The following is a 24887-nucleotide window of genomic DNA, read 5'->3' as shown; positions in this document are numbered from 1 at the left end:
CCCTTCACACAAAACGAGATTGCCATGGTGTGGTACTGTGGGAGGGCCATCCACAGTGCACCACTGGGCACACATAGAACATTAAAACTTTGTGTTGGTGAGATTCCTGGCAGAGCATTTGGAAGGCACTCAGAAGGAAGTAATGAACAGTGACAGTCGGTCTGCTACCCTTTTGGGCTGTGCTAAATTGGTAAGGTGAATTTTTTTTTGTTAGGAGCTTCAAAGCCAAAGGCATCTTACTTGACCCATGTTTTAGAGAACCAGGCAAACTTCCAAGTGCATGTCCTCTTGGGATCCTTTTTAAGGGGTAGTAAATAGGCCCAGATGATGTGCAAATAATGGAACTAAAACCCTGACCTGGCAGTGCACCTGTGACTCACACCTGTAATCCTAGCTACTAAAGAAGCTGAGATAGGGAGGCTCATAGTTCAAGGTCAGCCCAACTTACAATACCCATTCCAATGGATAAAAGTGAGTGTGATGATGTGCACCTGTCAACTCAGTGATGATGGCAAGCTTAAAATAGGAGAATAGGAGACTAGGCTGGCCTGAGCAAAAATAGCGAGATCTATCTCCAAAATAACCAAAGCAAAAAGGGCCAGAGGAATGACTCAAATGGTAGAGCACCTGCCTAACAAGCACAGAGCCCTGAGTACAAACCCCAATACCACCAAAAAATAAATAACAACAAAAATAATCTCCTGCTTTATATAACTGTTTATTAACATGTTGGGGTGAGTGTTGGAGGGGCAAGAATATTTACGGTGGAGTTCCATTCCTTACCAGTGCACCCCAGGAAACAGGGGAATTATTTTTCTCTGATGGAGCAACTCACAAGAGAAGTCCAAAAAGATGTTCAGGGGTCCTTTAGGGCCACCACCTGGGCAAGCAGGGCTTCTCCCTAGGATGGTTTTCATCTACTGTCTTAAAAAAAAAAAAAAACATAGAGTTCACAAAGATGTGTCTTTGGCCCTTGTCTCTGCTCTCAACATTTGGCCACCTCATTCACCCTGTGACATCATTTTCTCTTCTTCCATGCAGGGTCTGCTTGGGCCTCCATGGAGTCAGTGAAGGCGCAAGTAGCCCCAGCAGGGCCCTGTGGATGCTCAGAATTGGTACTGGAAGCTACTCATTGGTCCTGAGTGGGTGGTGGATGTGCTACAGAGGTGTGCTTACAGCACAGACCACAGTGATGGCATGATGGGCACAGCATGCAGGGGGTAGCGGCATGCAAGGTGATGATCTTGAAAGATGAATAGGGAGCTGTCTGGGGAGAAAGGAGCTGGGAGGGAAAGATATTGGAGGTAGAAGGCTCTTTTTGTTCAATACTGCCTTGGCTATTTGTGGTCTTCTGTGCTTCCAAATGAATCTTAGGATTGTTTTTTTTCAACTGCTATGATAAATGTCATTGGAATTTTGATGGGAATTTCCTTGAGCATGTAGATTGCTTTTGATAATATAGCCATTTTCACGATATTGATTCTGCCAATCCATGATCATATTTCCATCTTCTGTAGTCTTCTTTGATTTCTTTCTTCAATGATTTATGGGTTTCGTTGTACAGATCTTTCACTTCTTTTGTTAAATTTATTCCTAAGTATTTTGTGTTTTGAGGCTATTGTAAGTGAAATTGTTTTCCTATATTCTTTCTCAGTCTGTTCATTGTTTAAATATAGAAAGTCTACTGGGTTTGTAAATGGATTTTGTATTCTGCCACTTGCTGACAGTGCTTACGATGTCTAGGAGTTTTTCTTTTACTTATGAAGTAATTATACTAAAAACCATGACACTGATTTGCTATGTATCTCTGCATTGATCCACAAACATGTATAAAACATGATTTTTGCTGTACACTATTAGGGTGAGAGATGAACAATAAATGGTTTTTCTATGGGTCCTTCTGCAGTAAAAGCTATTCTAATAAACCTTTTAAGGAAAAAAAATACTTGGATATATTACAATTTTTTAAATACCTTCTTTAATTTGAGACTGATTTTTATTTGTTTACAATCAGATCCAGGTTCTATGAAACACATTATTTTGGATACTACACAAAGGAAGCAAAACAAGAACAACCAGATTCTAGAGAGAGTAAATTTAATGTACATTGACTCCTTCATCCTCAGTCACTGATCAGACATCTGATAGGCTGAATTCCTGGCCTCTGTTTAGAGATGTGGAGCCATCTCTGCACTGGGGAAACTCAGGCAGCAAGAGAGGAAACTGTCCATCACCCAGAGCCTTGTGGGCCTGGTAACACTGGACAGAGCCCCAGGAAAGGTCACCTGTGATTTCAAACCTCTTAGCGTGTTCCTCGCTCTGTCCACCTGGGATGTCCTGCACTTCAGCAGCACAGAGAACTGATGGTGAGAGGACAGAGAAGTGGATAGTTGGGGGATTGCATGCTGGTGGTATTTTATTTCCTTAGTCTTCTTTTATTTACTTGCTCTGTCTGACCAATGTGGTTCTTCTTAAAAATGCTCAAAGTCAAACTGGCCCATTCTGTTTTAGATGGCACAAGAAGATTGGGGTGTTTGAAGAGAAACTGCAGCTGTTAAACAACAACCAACTTTGTTCACTTTCGAAACACCACAGTTAATGGAGAGAATGCATTTATCTCCACATACAAGAGATGGTTGTTAAACTCACTCTCTGTGTGGTAGACAGACTTGGCTCCCAGAGTTTGATACACAAGTGCATCAACTGCTGTGGAAGTGGAATCTGAAGCCCAGGACTCTGCAGACAGTATGCTTTCCATCAGTCCTCTCCCCTGAAGAGCAGAGAAAGACGTTTACAGGCCCAACATAATCCCTAACGTTTCAGCATGTGTCTGTCATTTTCTCTGGTTTTTGATTTATGGAGGCTGACACCTTTTGGTTTCATTTTCTCAGTGTAGACAAGAGTGACACAAGACCATGTCCTGACTCCTATAGCAAGAGTACACATGCATATGAGCAAATTGAGGAGCACAGAGATACAGAAGCCCTGAGTTCAACTACGTAACAGAACATCAGACAATGAGTGATAACAAGCCCCTGAAAGGGGAAAAATGACAACTGAATAAACTAGAGAAAGGCTTAACAGAGGATATAAGCATCATGAATATAAGTCAGTAGAGACCATTAGAAGAGGGTTGTTCAAAAATCACAGCATAAAAAGTATATGCGTCCTCCTCTGTGCTGGGAAGGAATGGTAAGGACTGGGCATCCAGGCTCCTGGGCTCATCCGCTCATGGTCTACAGAGGGAAGTATAACTACTGCTGGGACAATTGCTTCAGAGTTTCATTGTCTCACTTGCTGGTACATTCAAATCACATATAACTTTCCCTTTGGTTTGTGCTCAGATAGGTAACCTGTAGTCAACACTTGCATTCTTCCTAAGAGGATTGCCCTCATCCTAATGGTTCAACTCAGCATGTCTCAGGAAGCCCTCTTTCTCAGGCTGAATTAATATCCTGACTCTTAGGTCTCATTTGTAGGCATGGGGTGTATGAAATTCTACTCTTGAAAAAGGAAGTTTTCCTGAGATAACACCACTGAGATCCTGAGGTCTTGTCCCAAGGCCACACGCTGCAGAGTTTCCTCATCCCTCATCACCATGAAAAGTTCTATTTGCATGGAACCCAGCCTCTAAGAAAGAGTCTCAGTGGCACTTCTGAGATGCTACTCATATTAGTGACACACCAGTGATGAGGGAAAACTAATGGGCATGCTGCCTCTCTGCTGGGCAGAGAGGTGAATGTTCCTGTTTGAAACAATAACCCATACTTCATTTTAATTCAGGTTATCTAAGCAAAGAGACAGAATAATTATGATTTGTAGGTGTCTTTGTGGTTTCCAAATAAGATAAGATAGATCACTTCAGAAATTCAGAACTGCACTTCCATATATGAAATATATGGATATATTTTACATGTTTTAATCATCCTTCCTGCCTTCCTTGGTGATTCCAACATTTTAGAAGAAATACATAATGCACAGGAAGGAAATCACAAGTGATCATCTTGGTATGTTGGATTTCATTGCTTTTTAATTGTACAAGGAGCACGTGTGCATGAGTTAAAACACAATGGAAACACTGAGTGTTAAAAAACAAACATAAAATATGTTTAACTCCTGGTCACTAACAGCCTCTGTTTCGGTGGCTAGGGCTTTATAATGGGCTTGGATCCTGAAAAAACCCCACATCCACCTCTGCACCCACATTCCCACTACTGAAAATCTGTGTCAAGGGTGAGATCTGCTAGCATGTGTGAGAAGGGATGGAGGGAGAGGGGCTAAAACTTGCTTTGATGTCATTTTCCTGTTGGTCATTCCCTTTCGTCATAGATACTCATAGAGAGCAGAGGCCTTGTCCACCTCCTACCCCTCTCCCAGTGCCTGTCTGCAGATAAGAGTGAGTGGCCTCTGTGCAGATGGGTTAGTGGTCCAGGAGGAACAAGTTCCTCAGATGCCTACTCACAGAACGAGGCCTTTACTTTCTCCAAAGGAGACTCAGTCAATGCTGGAAAGCTTCATCCATCCTCACTCCTGATTCACCCTTTTGAGCCCTGTGACCTGCAACCAGGTCTTGGATCCAATAGACATCTGTATTCTCATCTCCAACCAGGAGAAAATAAACATACCAAAAATTTGATCTCTCTCAAACTTTACTATGTGATTTCAGTATCAATATCTGGAGTGTTAGTCTAGCTCTTTCCTGCTTGAAGATCTCTGGGAAAACTTTTAGAGACCAGGATTTTACCTTTTTATGTGTCAATCCACCTTCATGGGATCATTGCTGAACTAGTAAACATTTACTTTTAAGTGATGATTCTAAGTTCTCTCTCTCTCTTTCTCTCATGATCACTTGCTTGGAGAGCTTCCTGTTGACCTGTCTCTCCTTGTGCAAATCGGCATCACAACAGCATGGTTGGTGTGTTTCTGCCATCATCTGGACATATTCATTGAAAGCAGCATGGCCCACTGTGACAGAACTCATCAACAGTTTCTGAGGCTTGCTGTGTCCCAGGCACCATTCTAAACTCTCTACCTTGGCTAACTTATTTATTCTTCCCAAACACCCAATGAAAAGGGTCCTGATTTGATTCTCCTTAGATAAATGAGAAAACAGATGCAGAGGCAGGGATTCAAAGAGTACAGACTCAGCTCAGCCACTGTCTGTCCAGATGCTTCCTGCACCAGGAGTTTGGGATGCAGATGATTCCAATTGCTTTCTGGTGGTGCTTCCTCTCATTGCCCTTCCTGCCCAAGCAGTTAACAATGGTAACTCATTGTTCTTTCCTCATAAACCCCAGAAACATTCCAAGCAGAGTGAGACCATGGCCACTTTTCCTTTTTTTCCCCATGTATCTAATTTCTTTTCATTCTCATTTTAGTGTCATCACCATTGAAAATAGAACATGAAAATAGAACATTTGAAAAAGTTATCAAGTGATGGCACTTGTCGAATGCCATCGTACTGAACTCTGTAAATTTAGTGTAATACCTCTGAGGCCCTGCTGGAAACAGATAAGAAAATCACTCAAAGTTTGTTTGAGTTTCTCATTTCCCACACAGCCTCAAACATTAATTAAATATTCCAAGTCCATATTTCAGCAGGATGCATTACAACCATTGGTAGTTCAGAAGTGGACGTCTCTACAAGGTGCTTTATGTAAGGTGGTGGACGTCCTATAACTGTTTTACAGAGAGTGGATGTGCTAACAAGCGGGGAGGCCCCTTTTACTATGAGGCAAGAGAACTATGTGGGGATGCCCTGTTTCCCTGGCAGCAATGAGGAGTTTGATTTGTGAACTCAGCCAAGACACAAGTCAGCAGTGACTTAGGCTGTTTGCAGTAGAGGACAGCCACTAGCCATGCTGTCCTTGTTTATCTCTGGCAGTCCTTGGCAACCGTAAGTTGTTTTCTCCCACAATTTCTTTACTTTTTCTGCTAATTTTCATTTGTTTATTTAAATTTTTACTGGCATATATTAAATTGTACATAGAGGTTTCATCAGGACATTTCCAAACATGCATACAATGTATTTGATCATGTTACTTTTGACTGACATCTCCAAATATCCACTTTTTATTCCATTTTTCATTGTATTTACTATGAGGGACTTAGTCTCATATCTGCCATAATATTGACTCATTATTACAGTTTATAGAGATCATATGTCTTTTATAATTTTTAAAATTTTTGTTATCACATTATTGTTGTACAGGAGGTACATTGTGACATTCACAGAAGTGCTTACAATATATCTTCATTAAATTCACCCTTCCTTCATTCTTCTTTATCCTCCTTCCCCCATTCTTAAAATAGGAGATACTGCCTCTATGGGGGAAATTCTTATAAGAAATAACCTCAAATTAATTTTAATCTAAATTTTCAATCATGGTTTCATTGGACCATTGACTTACACCCTGAAAAGGAAGACAAAATGCATGGAGCAAACACCAGTTATGGGAGTAAACAAATCCATATTTAGAGACTTTATCTCCTTTCTCTTTTGACAGACTTGAACATCACTTAAGAAATTTGGCCACATCAAAGACAAACCACCCAGAAACAACCAGCCATATCTAAGTAAACATTTTCAACTAAATATTTAAAGTATTGATTCTCAAAATCCTGAAAGCATCTGACTAGAGTGCACTACATGGAATACAGCAGGCACCCAATTAAGGTCTGTTGAAATGCCACTAATACTTTGATTACTAATCAGGTGCTCATATCACCTTTTATGGGGGCATTTTGTATAGATAAATGCTCAAAATATCCTGATAATTTGGGCTCCAAATGCTGTCTTTCACATCTGCATTAGGTGAGACAAGAAACTCTGAATATTAAATCCACTATTATCTTGTATAAATAAAGTTGAATAACATCCATGAAAATTTCCACGATCTATATTTTCATATACCATACCAACGATTACTCAACTCTTCACATTTAGGAAAATGTGGATGTCTATCACCTAGAATCATCTTATAAAGTACAGTTGTAGAAATCACTAGACCCACCTGAATATCCATATTGACTGTTTGCCTTGGGTGCTCCTTGCTGTTAGTCCTGTGAATAGGTTCAGCAGATGCATCCTGGGGTACAGGAATGGCATAGACTTTGAAGGGACACAACAGAAATTAGGATCATGAGTATGTTTTTCTATAGCATTTTTGTAGTTTTTAAATTATCTAATAAAACATTTATTACAATGGAATATTATTTTAAAATTTATTTTTCAAAGCAGAGTGTAGTGGCATGAACCTATAATTCCATCACTATGGAGGCTAAGACAGGAGGATTTGAGTCAGCCAGAGCTACACAGGGATATGCTGTTGCAAAAAAAAAAAAAAAGTTTATTTTCCAAAAAATACACATGCTTCATGATAAAACAATCTTTGCTTACTATTGAGCACTTAGAGATGACACCTGAGACTTACTGCTTAGAAGTCCTGTGAATGGCTCTGCCTGGTCAAACTTTCTTTCCTCTTCTCCACAAATTTTTGTCTCTGAACAAACTAAATCTCGCATTTTCTTCTGTATCACACTAACATCACCTGCCAAGTTAGTCACAGTGCTAATTCTTTGGGTTCTCAGGTAGCTTACTGGGCTTGTTAAGTATTCCTTAGCACCTGGGATTTGAAGCCTGAGGATTCAGGCTTCTAGGAAAAGAGAAACCAATTATGCCAGTGGGTTAACTGGTCTGGAAGAAGGTCATTCCCACCTCCATTTCATGGGTCTTGGACAGGAAGCTTCTAGGCATGGGGCTGATGGCGTAGTATCTTTGCTGTGGGGAAGGATGCAGCCAAGCCAAGGCCACCTTTCAGAGGGGGAACCCCAGCCTCCCTGGCCTCCTGTTGATGCTTCCATTGGCTGCTCCCAAACATCACCTGGAGGACCAAGTGACCAATAATGCAGCCTATGGGTCAGATTCTTAAGGCCTGTGAAGGGCAGAAGGTAGTGGAGAGGACACCTGGATGAGCAGAGGAAAACACCAAGCAGGCAGTGAAGGATGTGGTTATGCCTATTTCCTGATGAGCAGAACAACTTGGAAACAGAAGGAAGAATTTATCCAGTTGTTTTTATTTCACTTTGTACCAAGAAACCACGATCTTATCTCTAACATGATAGATGTGTCACTGTTTCTTCAGTAACACACAGGAAACTGGGTAATTATTGAGAGATTATCATTAAATGAGGCCGATTCTGAGCAGGTCAACAGAACCTGGAAATTCAAAGGAAAATAAAAGACTGAGAGTTCTTTTCCTGGCAATTGGAAAAGTTTTTGCTTCACCCCTGCTCTCTTCTTCTCTGCTCTCCCCTTTCCATTTTCTATGCTGCTTTCCAATAATTGCTGCCCCAGTGGAAAACAATTGATGAGGTCAGTTTATGAGGAAACTTGTAAACTATCACAAAACCTATATTCAAGGACTCCTGACACAGACACAACATCAAATTCATGGGAAAAACACAGGAGACTGCTGGTCACTCCGTGAAGACTTTTGTAGAAGCTGTGAGCAGTGTGATAGCTCAGGCTGGCACATGGTATTTGGAGAAGGGACTAAACTCATAGTAACCGCTTCAGGTGAGTAACATTTTCTTATTTTTACCCTAATAATAAAAAATGCTTAGATGCTTCTTAAAATTAGAAAAAAATGAGCACCATCCTTATCTCTCTCTGCACTATTCTTGTCCTGAGTAGAAGATACTAGCTATGGCTAGGTGCCAGTGACTCACATCTCTAATCCTAGCTACCTGGGAGGATGATATCGGGAAGATCTCCATTTGAGGCCAGCCTGGACAAATAGATTGAGAGACCCCATCTTCATAATAACCAGACTAACCTTGACTTGACTGGAGGTGTGGCTCAAGCAACACTACACCAGCTTTGCAAGTTCAAAGCCTTGAATTCCAACCCCAGTCCCACCAAAGGGATATGAAAAGATACTGGATGTAGAAAGAAAACTTGTGTTCATCTTTTTTCTCTCCCTGTCAGTAACCAGACTGAAATTCTGCATTCATAATGCATGTACACCCAGAGGATAGTCTCAGCTAGAACTTACAATATTTTGTGGAATAAGTCACTAGACCACTTGTGTAAGTTATTGCTCCAAGGTGTTCTTAGGTAGGTCCTTAAGTGAGGGATCTCAATATGGAATTTTAGTCATTACTTCTTCTCTATACTTTGGGATGTGACATAGTGCTCCTTTCTCCTGGCAACCAGTGAATTCTATTAATTTGGTTCTTACTCATCCTTAACATATAGTGTCCAAAATTTAATTCTTAGAGCTAATAGCTATAGAACATCAATTGATCCCACTTCTTATTCCTCTGACAATACAGGGCTGGCTGATTATCAGGCAAAATTTATGCTACTATGACACTTGTTATATTGCTTGAAGATTTGTAAGTTCCACCAATCGAGTCAAAAATCTATGAAAAGATATCATTTTTCATTCTCATTAATTCTCTCAGCAAATTGCATTGAACGCAGTACTTTTCTGGATGATGGAGACAAAAGTGCAACCAAGATACAGGCTCAGCACTCAAGCTTCCACCCCCAGGGATTAGAGATCTAGATTTTGGTTCGATTGTGCGTCTCCATATTCTTTAGTCTGTTGGTGCCAGGTAGGCAGGAAATCCTGGGTTCATGAACCCCTTTTCCTGCTCAATTTGTGTACTATTTATTGCTTATAAAATCCATACGCAGGTTGAGTGTTTCTAGTCAAAAAATCCAATACTCAAAAACATCAAATATCTAAAACACTGTGCTCAAAACACTTTGTGTAAGTGACACACACCTTGTATTGTATTTTAAGGGAAAAATGATGAAATGGCCTAATATCCCATAAAAGATAGAATTATCATTTAGTTAATTTTTGAGAGCTACCTGTCATGCTAAATAGTTTCAGTGCTTTTTCTCTTTACTCGACTGCCCTATGTAAGGAGAATCCCTGCTCCTCTTCACAGATTAAGGCACTGAGGCTCAGAGAAATTCAGTTGCTTCCTAGTCACAGGAACAGTAACTGTGGCAGTTTGTCTATTACAAATCACCTGGTGTGTACCATTATATGCTATTACAAACATTAACGCATGTTTTTTTATGTGCTGCATAATTCTTCTTTGTAGCTTGGCCTTTTACATGTATCCTTTCATTAACTATTTAATAAGAAACAGCTCACAGCTTGCATTATTATTCATTCATGTGCACAATGCTTATAGCCCTGAAATACCTGCCACAATGGTCATGGGAGTCATATTGAATGTACATTTTTTAAAACTAAAGAAATTATTCTTAGGGTGCCTCTGTAGAGGCAAATCATTTTGACACCATTGCCTTCAATTTTATTGCTAGCATCAAATTTGCCAGAAATGTTGAAACTGCTAAAAGAGTTAGAGTAAATATTCTAAATTGCATTCTTCAGTTCAATAATTCAGAGTGACCTCAATTCTTAAGATGGAACAGACAAAGAAATATTCTCAGGTTTAGATCCTTTAATGTGCAGCATGAGATTAAAACTCAATGCCCTAGAAACTGTCATGGAATTTTCCAATGAAAAAGAACATCATCCAGCAATGAACAGCTTAAGAAATCACCATTAAGAATTCATAGTAGGGAAGAACTCAAGTCTATTGTCCATTTGAATTGAATCTAAAAAGCAGCTATTTTATAACCAATCCATATACTTTTCCCTCTATTCGAATGAATCACAAAATACTTATAAATAGCCGAGTGTATGCTTATTAAATACTCCAATATATGATTACTCTTATTGGTTCTCTTTGAAATTCAATAAATATTAAATAACTGTAAATTAAACCCTAGGGCCAAGAACTGATTTATACATAATAAGGGAGGAGATTTAGAAGCTTCTTGCAAATCCTGAGAACAAATAAAATCAAATTTTCAACACATATGATACAAGAGAACAGGCTTATATAACCCAAACTGCTAGGCAGAGTAGGCTTAGTCTTTAACTTGCGATTACATTTAGATCTAGTGTGATTTATTTGAAATTTGTCCTTTCTTCATGTCAGCATGACAAACTTTCATTTTCTTATGTAAATACTGAAATAACATTGCACAATCTTAAATTGATTAGGCCATTATAAGGAGAATTTTCTGAAGGCTTTTTAAGACAATTGGTAAATGAATGTCAAAATTCTAAGTTTCAGTCCTGGCACAAACCTCATCTATAGGTAAAATTTCTCTCAATTCTGTTGAATAAGTTTCAACAGAATTGCCCCACATGGTGGGACCTCCAAAGAGGTTGGATCACTTGGCCAGGTCCTAAAAGGCAGCATTCTTCCTGATCTGGAATGGGAGACATTAACAAGAGGTTTAGAATGACTGTTGGCCCCTGAGGGTTGGAGGGGTTAGATCTCTTTGTTATTTCTTTATTGAAAGGTTATATAAATATATTTTCTGTAATTGAATCTAAAAAGTAGCTATTGGGAATTTTTCTTAATTTGCTAAAGTTGCCATTTGGTCACAGAACATTAGATATTTGGTTGTTTGGTCACAGTATGCTTAATATCAAATATCAAAATATTTCACTGTGTGACCACATTCAAGAGTGACATTAGGTGCATTTGTATTTTTTAAAAAATTCGGTTCAATAATTGAGCTCATTCCTCATTAATCACCACCTAATCTACATCTCACATTATGAAAAATGGTCAGTTTCAGCAACATGCCTTTTCTGTCAAAATTAATAGTTTCTGCTTCCAAAAGTAATTAGAATGTAATATGCATCATCTCAAATATTACCTGGTTGACTACAATAGGACTTCTACATAGCTGTCTATGGAAGTAAGAAAAAAGTCTGCTTCACTCAACTTGAATATGTACACAGAGAGATATAGCTAGTACAAATTAGTATTTATAATATTGAATTTCTCAATTGGTTTATGCCTACAAAGTTAAAAAATATATATCAATACTAATATCAGTTAAGCAATATTACTCATTTGTCCTTATATTTCATCAGAAGTTTTGTCAACACTTCACCTGCATCTAACATGTCTATATATGGCAATGTTCACCCCAGTTCTCTCTGTTTGGAATTTCCATAGGTGAAATCACTGGATATTTTATCCCCCCCCAAAAAATAATCACTCAAAAAACAAACAAGGAGCACTTTTCCACTTAACTTATCGTTAACAGAAGTGTGAAGTAAGAATAAATTGTAGAGACTTAGTTCTGTGTAATAATTACTAAATCTGTGCTAAATTTATTTACATGCTGTTCCTTTTATGAGCGTCAGCTCCAAACTAGCATTCATTGAGTGAGTTTTAGGCTGATATTGTGCAATTTATATTGCTGGATCATATTAATAGAAGAGCATCTTTCTTAGGAGAGGTTACACAAAGCCTGCACCAGAATCCATCCCATGTGTCACAAGGGATAGTTTTAGGAAAGAAAGTTTCATCTTATGTCCTAGCATTTTAAGTTTGTTTAAATTTTGCATGTCTGTTTGCATCTCTCCACTGAGCATATCCTCAATCCTTTGTGCCTTATTTGATCAAGAACACAAAACAATCCCTAACGCATTAAGAAAAACATGCTATAACGCACAAATTATGGATCATTAATTTCAACCCTTCCAAATCTATTGAAGAAGTAAAATACTGTTCACTAGTGCAGTCAGACCACTAAATAAAAGTAAAAGACTGAAAAGAAAAGAGAAAAAGAACATGTGATTACCAAGCAAGAAGCCCAGAGTAAGAATTTATGTGCAAAGATAAAATAAAAGTATAGTGGAATATGTATTTTTTATTAATTGTCAAGAAGAAACATGTAGAATTTTAAAGTCTGATATATTTTCATGATAAAATTAGAGATGTATTTCAACACACAATTTCTGCAGGAGGACAGTGAGTTATAGTGTGGGCATTTCCTATTAATTCATTTGCCAAAATGGAGGAAGTGGTCATTAAACACCGTGATTCAGTGCTATGCATCCTATAACTTTTTAGATCATGCACACATAGGGACCCATAGATAGGTTCAGTGAGAAAGCACTGAGTGACCCAAAGTGACTTTAAGGACCTCTTGCCATTTCTATAGTCAATCTGCCTGGAAAAGCAAAGCCAGCAGACAGAAGCTGGGTTTCTCATGAGCTTACTGAACATTCAAGACTGAGTTTTCTGGCAAGAGCCTGTGATTCCCATGAGAATAGAACCATTACTTTTGGACCACACAAGTGAATCGTTTCCATGCACCGATTCACATGGTGACCTCAGCTAGAGCTCCCTTGATTGTCTTAACATGCAACTAAGACAGATGGGAGCCTACTGAAGCTTGGGGGGTGTGAAAGGGAGGACTCCTGGGATGATGGCTTGGAAATTCTAGGCATATTAGAGCAAGTAGAAAGTAACAGGAAGTCAGAGGAAGCTTCTTCCATCTTATAGCTATGGATCTAATTGCAATCTCCAAATGTTGAATTTCTATAAGTAAAGGGCAAGGCTTGGCCCCATGTACTTAAAATGTGTTCAAGTACACAAAGCAAACAAGTAACAGCGGTTATGATGATGGTGATGACTACAGCATTGACAACAGTAACTTCTTGTGATTCTGTAATATTTTTAGCGAAATTGCTTCTAGTATCTTGTTTCCTTTTAGTTTTTCTTCATCACTTGTAGTGATGTTGAATTAATTTTACACTAACATCATTGTTTCTGGATAGATTAAGGATAAAAAACTTTAAAGTCCTTTTGATTTGCTCAACCACAGAACTCATTTTGAGCAATATGAGCCAGAATTATAACCCTGATGTCTTAAGAATTGAGGCAAATATGGTGCCACTAGAACTTGACACACTCAGAAACCCTGTACTAGTGTAATGTTTTTGACATGGGTTGAATCATTGTGGATTTCTAATCAGAAAGTCTTTGGTGGAGGAACAAAGCTTGCTGTCATAGGTAAGTATCCAAGGTAACAGAGGATAGGCATGGAATGATTGTATTGGATTCATAGTAAGAATGTTTAGAAAAAAGAGGAATATAGGGGAATTTGATGTCGAAATCTTGGGAGACATTCTTGATGCAAATTCATTTACTAAAGTAAGACAGAGAAGTCATTGTACAAGTAATGTTAGGATTTAGCTTTGTGTTCATATAAATATTTATAAAGTGCTCTTATGTACTGTATGTAAGGATATTGTTAACATGTTTTGACCTTAGGACCAAGTTTACTATTATAGGTAAGACTGTGATATAATCAATAGATTGTTCACATTCCCTTTTCTCACAGTCATATATGAAGTGAAAGAGTCTGGGCTTTGAACAGAGGGAGAGCAGGAGTTTGGGCTCCACTACTATTAGTGACTTGGGTGATTATTCTTTGGTCTCAGTTTCCTTATTCATAAAATTGGATGGCAGTATGACTTCAACAATGTTATATGAGCATTGAATGAGATAATGGAAAGAAAGTTCTTGAGACACTGTATGTACAAAATAGATGTCTAATAAATGTTCTTCCAATTCAAATATAGAGGAATATCATATGTCCTCTGGAGAGTTGTTTTCAGCAAATCACATTACAGAGAAGAAATTCAGCTTACTTCAGACTGATCAAATGCAAGATTATCTCAACATTTGTTCACACAAAAAAATTGTATCTGGGTATAGTTGTATCTTTTTAGCAGATGTTTTCATGGTTTGGCATGAAAAATGATACTAAAATATGTTTTTTAAACATTTGGTATTCTATGTGCTTTAAATCATAATTCTTTATCATAATCACACTATCTCTTATATCAATATACATCGCTCCCCAAATTTTTAGTCAATTTGATTAGGTTTCTGTCCACATTCATCAGAAAAGAACATCAAATTCATAAGAAAGTACTCAACATATAAAACCAATTAAATATATTTGGATACTTGTCATGATTCTGAAATACATAATTAAATATGAAATAGCTGTAACTATCTGATGAACAGGAAAACAAAAAGTACACAACATTTACATAAATTCTCATATGTAGGTTTGAAATAATCGTACTTTTAATACCTAACACATGAATAATTGGTAAATTCATATTGCCGCATGGGAAAACCCAAATAACTTAAGCAAACTTAACTCAAAACGTATTGTTCAATTAGGCAAATGAACTTTCATAAATTAATTGGGCAAAGTTATTTACTTTTTCAATAAATAAAATGTATAGTAGCCATTCTATTCATGATCCAAATAAAAACAGAATGGCTGACAAAACTTTGACCATGAAAACCACTCTTAATGTGTTCATTTTCAAGTAGTTTTAAATGATCATATGAGGTTCAACATTGAACCTTATATATGTAGTAAGCATGTGTAAAGAAATACACTATTTATTGCTTTTTTAACTATTTTATTAAGAAGTTATGGAAGTTTGAAATTCATTTGAAAATTAAAGAATCTAGATAAAGAAAAGTGGCAATGAATTTTATGGTATTAGCTAGTAAATTTTAAAGATCATCATTTAAATTTCAGTTTCTTTATTATAACAAATCAAAAGTATTACCTTGACAAAAAACAGATTCCTAGGATGAAAACTAGATTTGTTAATACATTAATTTAGACTAAAATAATAATAAAATGCCCAATTTAAAATTTAGTCTTGTCTCTTACAATGTGGTTTGTAAAGTATACATAAATATGTGACTGGAGATTTATAACATATCTTACTATTTGCATTAAAACTATTGCTATAAAAATAAAATAAGTTGACCATAAACTCTATTCGTAGTTACAGCATTCACAGAAATGCTAACATTATATGCTTATTGATTTTGTATAAAAACGAGGAGCTTTACTATGTGAACAAATGAGAAAATCAATTCCATTTTCTCAAAAACAGTGCCTCTGAAATTTTACACAAACTTTAGACTAGGTCAAAGACAATATTGGCACAGCATTTCAATTTCAAATACAAGTCAAATTAGAAAGAGATCCAACATTCAAATTAAATCAACAGCTATGAATAGAAGCATAGTCAGTTAACATTTCAGATACAAAAAATATGCCTTTGTAAACATATGACACTTGTTTTATATTTCAACATTATGTCTTCAAGAATCTCTGGAACCATAACTTTTTAGATTACACCAATTACACTTACACATCGGTGAGCAGATCAAGATAAGAAAATAATGGAGCCCCAAAACAGATAAGTTTCATATAGGTTGACACATGTCTTTGAAGAAATACTGAGAGTCAAAATGTGCATATACACAGATATGTAGACTCTAATGGGGTCAATTCATATTAAAATGAGTATGAAAAATACACTTTGCGTATATCCTTAGTGATGCTTGAACGTTACATTTTGAAATTCCAAAATAAAGCACGTTTTTAGTGAGTATGTTCTGAGGTCAAACAAAATTTGGTAAGGTTAACACAGAGTATTTCAGAAAAATGACAAACAAGTATTTTTAGTAGAAGTTGAAATTTTTCTTCTAAATACAAGACACTGAATATTTTGGAGGTACAACTTTGTTTATTTTTTTTTCTTTTATTCATATGTGCATACAATGTTTGAGTCATTTCTCCCCCCTTCCCTCCACCCCCTCTCTTACCTACCCCGCTCCCTCCCTCTCTCCCCTACCCCCTCACTGTCAAGCAGGAACTATTTTGCCCTTATCTCTAATTTTGGTGAATAGAGAGTATAAGCAATAATAGGAAGGACCAAGGGTTTTTGCTAGTTTAGATAAGGATAGCTATACAGGGAGTTGACTCACATTAATTTCCTGTGCATGTGTGTTACCTTCTAAGTAATTCTTCTCAAACTAACCTTTTCTCTAGTTCCTGGTCCCCTTCTCCTATTGGCCTCTGTCACTCTAAAGTATCTGCATTAGTTTCTCTGCATTGAGGGCAACAAATGCTATCTAGTTTTTTGGGTGTCTTACCTATCCTTGTATTTCCTCTTGTGTACTCTTGCTTTATCATGTTATCAAAGTCCAATCCCCTTGTTGGGTTTACCCTTGATCTAATGTCTGCATATGAGGGAGAACATATGATTTTTGGTCTTTTGGGCCAGGCTAACCTCACTCAGAATGATGTTCTCCAGTTCCATCAATTTACTTGCAAGTGATAAGATTTCATTCTTCTTCATGGCTGCATAAGATTCCATTGTGTATAAATAGCACATTTTCTTAATCCATTCGTCAGTAGTGGGGCATCTTGGCTGTTTCCATAACTTGGCTGCAATAAACATGGGTGTGCAGGTGCCTCTGGAGTAACCTGAGTCACTTTCTAGGAGGTACAATTTTAAATACTGCCCACCTATAACTTATAGTAGTTAAAATGTGCAAGCAAGATGCTGTATAAAGATAGAAACTAACCAGGAAATCTCAAGGAACTTCAGAAGTGGTCATAGGATCCACATTTGCAGCTGAGAGATCAACTAGATAGATCTTAAGTAGGCATGAAAGTATATTCCATTAAAATATATAATGGCATGGTGTGACCAACAGATGTGCAAACTTACCTATGATACTTATTCATATGAGAAATAAAATAAACAGGATACATTGCAGAATTCACCTAAGGGACAAATGTGTTGCTGAGACTTGCCGAGCAAGCAAACGTGTTATTTGGCAAGAAAATGTAAGTGAGAAAGAATGGAAAAGAGAACCATTTTAGAAGGAACCGTGGATCCTCATCTCTACAGAGACCACTCCTTGTCTTCCGTCATACACTGTGAAAACATGTTCTGCTCTGAGAAAACATAGGAGATTTAAGAATTCTATGTTAGCATGTGGACAAAGGCAAAGCCAAGTTTCCATCCAGGCTCTGCCACTTAATAACTATGGCATTTCAAAGTCTTGAAACTCTTTGAAATCTCTTGAAACTCTGCATAGCACTGAAGTCAGGACAATAATAAATATCTGAAAACCTATGGTTATTGGAGGACCATGGTAGTAACAAATTCAATGCAATTTGTCATTTTAGCGCTGTGCTCTAGGGTGGTCAGACCATTCAGTGTTTGGTTTTCTCTAATAATTCTCTTTGTTAATTTTCCATTTCTCTCACAGATAAAAGCTTTGATACAGATATTTCCCCCAAGCCCACCATTTTTCTTCCTTCAGTTGCTGAAATAGATCGCCATAAGGCTGGGACATATCTTTGTCTTCTTGAGAATTTTTTCCCCGATGTTATTAAGGTATATTGGAAAGAAAGGGATGGTGATAAGGTTCTGGAATCCCAGCAGGGAAACACGATGAAGACTAAGGACACATACATGAAGTTCAGCTGGCTAACTGTGAGTGAAGATTCAATGAATAAGGAACACAGATGTATCGTCAAGCATGAGACTAATGAAAAAGGAGTTGATCAAGAGATTCTATTCCCTCCAATAATGGAAGGTATGTGTATCTCAATGAAAATAACTACTTTCAGAAAATGTATTTATGAAAAACAAACATAAATCTTTTTAAATCTCATTGCATTTGGCAAAGGGCCGAAGGTGCAGAGGCCCTGGCTGTGGTCCACTAACTCGCTGGAAGAGAGTGACACTCGCTGGTGTCACAGTCCTGAATGGTAAAAACAGTGGAAGAGATCCAGAGTGAGCATGAAAATGAATCATCTTGTTCTTTTCCCTGTGGCTAGCAAGCCCTTTGGAACTTGTGGGGAATCACACACATGACAAAGCATGTCATGTCGCCTATCTGGATTTTTTTAAGTAAGACTTCGTCCTTTGGGTTTATTAGTTTCTTAACTGACAAGTGAAGTCTCAACAGGCACCTGAATTTCACTGGCACTGTGAAGACCAAATGAATAATGTCAGTGAAAATGTTTGCTTTCAAATTGGGGAAAAAAGAGGGCAGAACCTCTTTATTTGGTGGCCCAAATAAAGTATACACATGTAAGTAAATGTAAAAATGATAAGATAAAATTTTTAAAAAGTAAAGCCAATAGTTTCCCCAATAGTTAATAGTGATGTAGTACAAAGGGCTGTTAAAAATGTATACAGTACTCAGAAATGTAGGTGGGAAGATCTGAAAGCCCTCAAAATTTCAGCATAACACACATTGACTTGTTTTCCAATAGATTTGGTGACATTTTTTAAAATGCAGTTTAATTTCAGCCTGCTATTATCACATACCCCTTTTAAGATTTAGATTTATAGTCACAGCAAGCCTTTTGTAACAATCAGATAGTAAGTTACTTTAAAACCAATTTACCTCTGACACACCTACAAAGCTTTAAAGATAAAAAGTGAGACCCCCAATTTTCAATAATGGAGTTATGACATACCAAGTGTGTTCAAATGACGTATTTTACAAGAGTCATGAAGGTGAACAATGGTGAAGATTACACATTATGCATACACCTGATAGCATTGGACTGTATACTTCAAATGGTTAAATGTTATTTGTATTTCCATCACAAAATAATTGATGTATAAAATGTCTTGAGGCCCATTATTTTGTGCTACTCATATACACTCATGAAAAATTTTATTGCAAAAAATTCAGTGCATCCAGAAGAATGAGTATATTGCAAATGGGTTCAGCACTACTGCCATGGTACCTCATTTTGTTAGTCACTGCTTGGCACATCAGACCATATGCCTCATCTTTGCACACCCTCACATATGGGCACACATCAGAATCTTGGTACTGAAATTTGAGCTGCTATTAAGTTTTGTGCTAACATTAAAGTTAATGTAAATTTTTTAAAAAGTTTGCATTCAATAATACTGCAAAGATATATTTATTTATATATATGCGTTTATATAACATTATCCTTAAGATTGTAGAAACAGCCCTGATTTTTTATTTCCTTTGGGAGAAAACAGTGGGGAGGGGGTAAATATGCAAAGTGTAAAGTTAATACTAACCACTGTGCTAGAGTCCAGTTAAATTCAAGTGTTTCCAATGGTCAGGGAAAAATAAAAGAATAGTGATGAACATGGGGTAGGAAAAGGATCTAGTTTGCTTGGCAATGGTTTACTTGGCATGAAATCCTAACATAAATGACTTTCATGGACTTCTCATGGCACCAGTCTGAGGAGGACACTTCTGTCCATAGCATTCTACAGTGACTATCTGAGCCTCTTCCTGAAGGTTTTTTGTTTTTTATAAACTCTAAAAATAACCCATGGAAATACAAATCAATGAAGTGATGAAAGAATTTGAAGAATAGAGCTATTTTGTCCCAAGTTTGGAAGCAACATTGATTCAGAGAACTTAGGATCTATGTAGTTTATTATTAGGAAGCAAACTTCATATTTTTACCCAAGTTCTTGGTGCTAGGGGTTTTCATTGATCTTTCAGTGAATAAAGTCATTATAAGAAAAAATCGACTTTTAGGCCCACTAAGGCAGTTTTAAAGATATTTTAAAAGCAAATATAACCATACTATCATTTTTATTATTGTGAGTTACCTCAAAGCCTATCCTCAAATCCATTTTTAAGGCACACACACAAAAGAAATAATGTACTGTAAAAATCAAACAATGTAGGGATATTGGTATGGAGATGTACACATGTACAAGAAAAATAATAAACAAAACAAACTTTCTGACTGGTTTTACCAACCATTTAAAAATATTTTAATCTTAATTTTTGTCCTTTAAAAATCATATATATATATATATACAAGTTTTATGTAGAGAACTAGAACTGTGATTTGGCCCATCTTGTTATTCTCACAAATTTTTTGCACTGATACAGTCAGCTCTTATAATCATAACAAGACTGTTTACTAAAAGTAATTAAGATGCTAAAAGAATTAATAGTTTCACTTGGGGTGCAACAGTTCATGTCAAGAATGCATGCTGAAGCTTGTAAGCAACCAATATTCCTGTTTTTCCATTGAACATACATCTATATGTCACCTATTTTGTAGCAGGCTTATGTGAGGAGCTATGAATACAGAGGAAAAGGAGTATTGCATATTATTGTCCAGTTGTAATAAAAAAAACAAGGTAGCATTCATGAAGGACAATATCTGAATGTTACAGTTCAGTTGTGGCAAGATATAAACATAACGAATTTCAATATTTTCATGTGCAAAAACAATATATGAATAATATCTCCCAAATTACCTGGAATGTAACCAGTTTTTTATAGTTTTGCAGGGATGTCACTCTGTTGGCAGATTATATTCATTTATGTACATATATGTATATATTCACATATGTACACTCTCAAATTTCAGGCACAATTAACTGACTGACTTGTTCTCTAATTTCTTTTAGTTAGGGCCACCATTAAACCCACAGACGCTGGTCTGGAAGATGACAATGGTAAGTTTTAGTTTATTTTTGCCAATTTGCCACAGCCTAGTTTATTTCCTCCTGATCATTTTAACATTTGCAACTTCCTAGCTTAAGGAAGAAAAACCGGAATGATGAATGTTGCAGAATAGACTGAGTGACATTTAAAATTAATCTATCCTTTCCTTAGTGTCATATTAACACAGTTAACTAATGACCTTGATATGAGAGAAATATAAAATAAAGGATACAGAGGTATACTCTGAACTACTTCAACAAAAGGACTTTATTCATTCATGTGTCTTTTGTTTGTAATGGCTGAAGCAAAACATGATATCAAGTTTTTCTAGTATTGTTTTATCGTCATACATAGATAAAACTCTCACTTTAAGTTTCATTTAGAGTGCTAGAAATGTGATTTGATCTATTGTACCATCCCCAGAATGAATTGCACTGAAATCCTCAGCCCTTACCAATAAGGAGGTCATTAGTTAAGAATAAATAAGATGCTAGAAGATTTTTGTACAATATTGAAGTTGTTTTTATTATACTAATTTTTTATATTTACATGCATTATTTTTACAAAGTATTTGCTACACACCGCATCTTTTTTAACTCTGACATCATCATATGAAATTTGTCTCTGCTACCCACTGTTATGATTTACCTAGATTCTAAATTTTATTTCCTTATTCTTGACATGGAGCCATCCAGAATAAAACTCAGTTATGTGTTAGTGAGGAGCTAAAAACAATGAAGCATATGAAGTATTTAACACAGCACTTGGCACAGAAGTGATCACTGGATTGGTATTGGTTTTTAATAATTATGTCATCCTTCTGTCCACAAGCACCTCACCTCCAGAAAATCTTGTATATGAATTTTGCATATGAATTTGGGGATGTACATGATTTGGAAAGATATGGTTGCTTTCTTCTGTGTAGATGATTTCTCTAAATCAGACTCCAAACATATACAATTCTGTAATGGACTGTAGAACTGGACAGTCTGTTTGGGGTATCATGCTTCTGCCTTCAGTGTATGTGGAAGCCTGAAAAAGTTAATTTCCTGAATATTTTTCCATTGACCACGCATTTGTGGATCACTTACTTTGTGGCAACACTAAGCTAGAAACTATGACTATAGAGGAAAAACATTCATAAATATTATACTTCAGTTGTGATTAAAAATAAAAATGTATTGCATTTGATATTTTCATGTGCCAGAAACATCATACATATGGAATTGCTAGGTTCATATTTTTAATGACTAGACAGTTATGCTGTTATGCTGTCTCTGTCAACAGACTATGTATATATATTTATATATGAATATAAATATATGTATACACATATGTAGTATACACATATGTAGACAGTTTGAAATAATAGGCAAGAATAATTGACTAGCTCTTGCTTTCATTTCTTTTAGTTGTCACAACTATTACTCCCAGAGAAGCCAGTTTGAAAGGTGAGAACATGTTTGCTATCATCTCATGCTGCAGCATTTTTTCCTCCTGATCATCCTAACTTTTCAACATCTCTGGCTTAAGGTAGAAAACCACAATGACTGAATTTTACAGGATAGACTGAGCAATAATATAAATTAATTAATCATTTCCTTGGTGTCTCCACAGATAAAAAGAGCTCTGCCGCCAAACATTATTCAGAGAAAAAGAAATTTTACTTGGCCTATCTTTCTAACATCAAAAAGATTTCATTGAAATGCTCAGCCCATATAGTAATAAAAATGCATTTGCTAAAAATAATTGAGATGCTAGATTTTCTACAATACAATTTAAACTTAATTTCTCTCTCATGCCATGAAGCCCTTCAGAATTCACCTCACTTAAGTGTTATTGGGGAGTTAAACGCAATGAATGCAAAGCTTTAACATAGTGTGCCTGGTAGAGCAATCATCAGCTGTTAGGAATTATCTTTTACTAATGTTGATTGACTGTCTCTCCTATCTGTCCACATTGTATGTATAAATACACTCACATTCATATTCACACACTGTCAAATAATGGTCATGAATAATTCAGTGGGATTTGTTATCGTTTCTTCTAGGCTTTAATGCCACAGATCTTAAAGCTCGTTTGAAGAGTGAAAATGCTAAGTTTAATGTATGTGGGTCTTTGTCTTATGCTATAGCATATTATCCTCTCTCTGTCATCTTAAAAATACAACTATTTGCTTAAGGCAGAAAAATCAGAATTGCTGGATGTTACGCCATAGACTCAGTAACATTTAAAATCAATCTATAATTTTCTAGTCATAATAAACAACTGGTTTTCATATGAGGAGACTTTAAATTAAAGGATATAGTGAGATGCTGCGAACTGTTTTAACAAAGGACCTTCACTCATGCATGTGTCTGTTTGTAATGGCTATAAAAATCACACCAAATTCATTCTAGAGTTTAAAAGTCTTCTAGCTAGTTGTTAAAATCATGAAGGGGCTCTAGTAAGTGCATTTTACACTTAATACTCCTATCACATGATACAGTAGACCTCCTCATTTTACACATGAGGACAGTGAGCTAAGATTTATTGAGTCCCTTGCATGTGCCACATGGCTAGGTCTGGGGTCTCAACTCAGGCTGTCAAGTAAAGACTTCATACTCTTCCTCAGGTCTCTGTTCTTCCTCTCTCTATGATTCTATTCTAAATTAGAGACTTGGAGCCAGAAATTCTCAAGCCAAGATCCCAAGTCATGGGCATCTAGTTTGGGTGGGGAAGTTGACCTAACTAAACACATGACTTCAAGCAAATGACTTAATTCTGTGCCCTCAGTTTGTTTATAAAATAGAAATGGAAATAATCCCTCTCTCCCTTTCTCCTTCTCAAAGTTGCTACATAGATTGAATAAGACAAACTTTCCATCCAAAGATGTCAGAATCCTATTTTTAATTTGGTTAGTGTTTTATGAATATTATCTCTAATTATTACTTAGAGACAGCATGGGGAAAAAATTCTAAAACCTTGTTAGCACGCTTACTTTTATCCCAGTTGGACTCATCTAGTAAAAATGCAGTCTTGCCTTTTAATATTAGGGATCTGCTATGTGAATTTAGCAGAGGTTGGTTACTTACTTGACTTTCAAGGTGAATCTTCCCCTTGATGATTCTACTGAGAGTGGTAGGTGTTGACATTTGCATTTTGGGAAGGAGTATCACTTCAATGTAGGTCACCAGAAATAATCATCTAATGCTCCATCCCAAAAATTTGTGTTATGCTATTGAAAGAACAAGTGAAACTAATGCATGCCTTCTCTTAGACTTGTTTCAGCAGCAGCTGGCAAACACCTTTGCCTACTACACCTACCTCCTCCTGGTCCTCAAGAGTGCTGTGCACTTGGCCATCATCATCTTCTGTCTGTTTAGAAGAACAGCCATCTATGGTGACAGGAAGAGATCCTAACAGATGGTGGCACAAAGGTTCATCTTCTCTTCATCAATTATTGTCCAAAACAATAATTGTTTGGACAATAATTGGTTCATCTTCTCTTCATCAATTATTGTCCAAAACAATAATTGTTTGGACAATTATTGTCCAAAACAGCGTCTGCAGATGTTGTTGCTTGGCTGGTCTACTGGGCTCCAAATCCTTAATGTCACGAGTGTATTTTTCTGTCACTACTGCATTAAGATTTTCAAACTTGAAGCTTGTCCAGCATCCCAAAT

The 24887-nt window shown here is 36.6% G+C and overlaps 1 gene segment (V, D, J or C); it reads left to right on the top strand.

Moving 5' to 3' along the window:
* The first annotated feature begins 13708 nt into the window (after window positions 1–13708).
* LOC141420727 (T-cell receptor gamma chain C region C10.5-like) lies at window positions 13709–24670 on the top strand. The segment is given in 5 exon segments: window positions 13709–13917; window positions 18016–18345; window positions 21186–21233; window positions 22635–22673; window positions 24482–24670. Coding segments are annotated over 5 exon segments (639 nt in total).
* Window positions 24671–24887: the final 217 nt, after the last annotated feature.

This window comes from Castor canadensis, chromosome 2 (assembly GCF_047511655.1).
Source record: "Castor canadensis chromosome 2, mCasCan1.hap1v2, whole genome shotgun sequence".
Taxonomy (NCBI): domain Eukaryota; kingdom Metazoa; phylum Chordata; class Mammalia; order Rodentia; family Castoridae; genus Castor; species Castor canadensis.
Note: the sequence above shows the minus strand (reverse complement) of the source record. Positions and strands in the feature narration are given on the sequence as shown.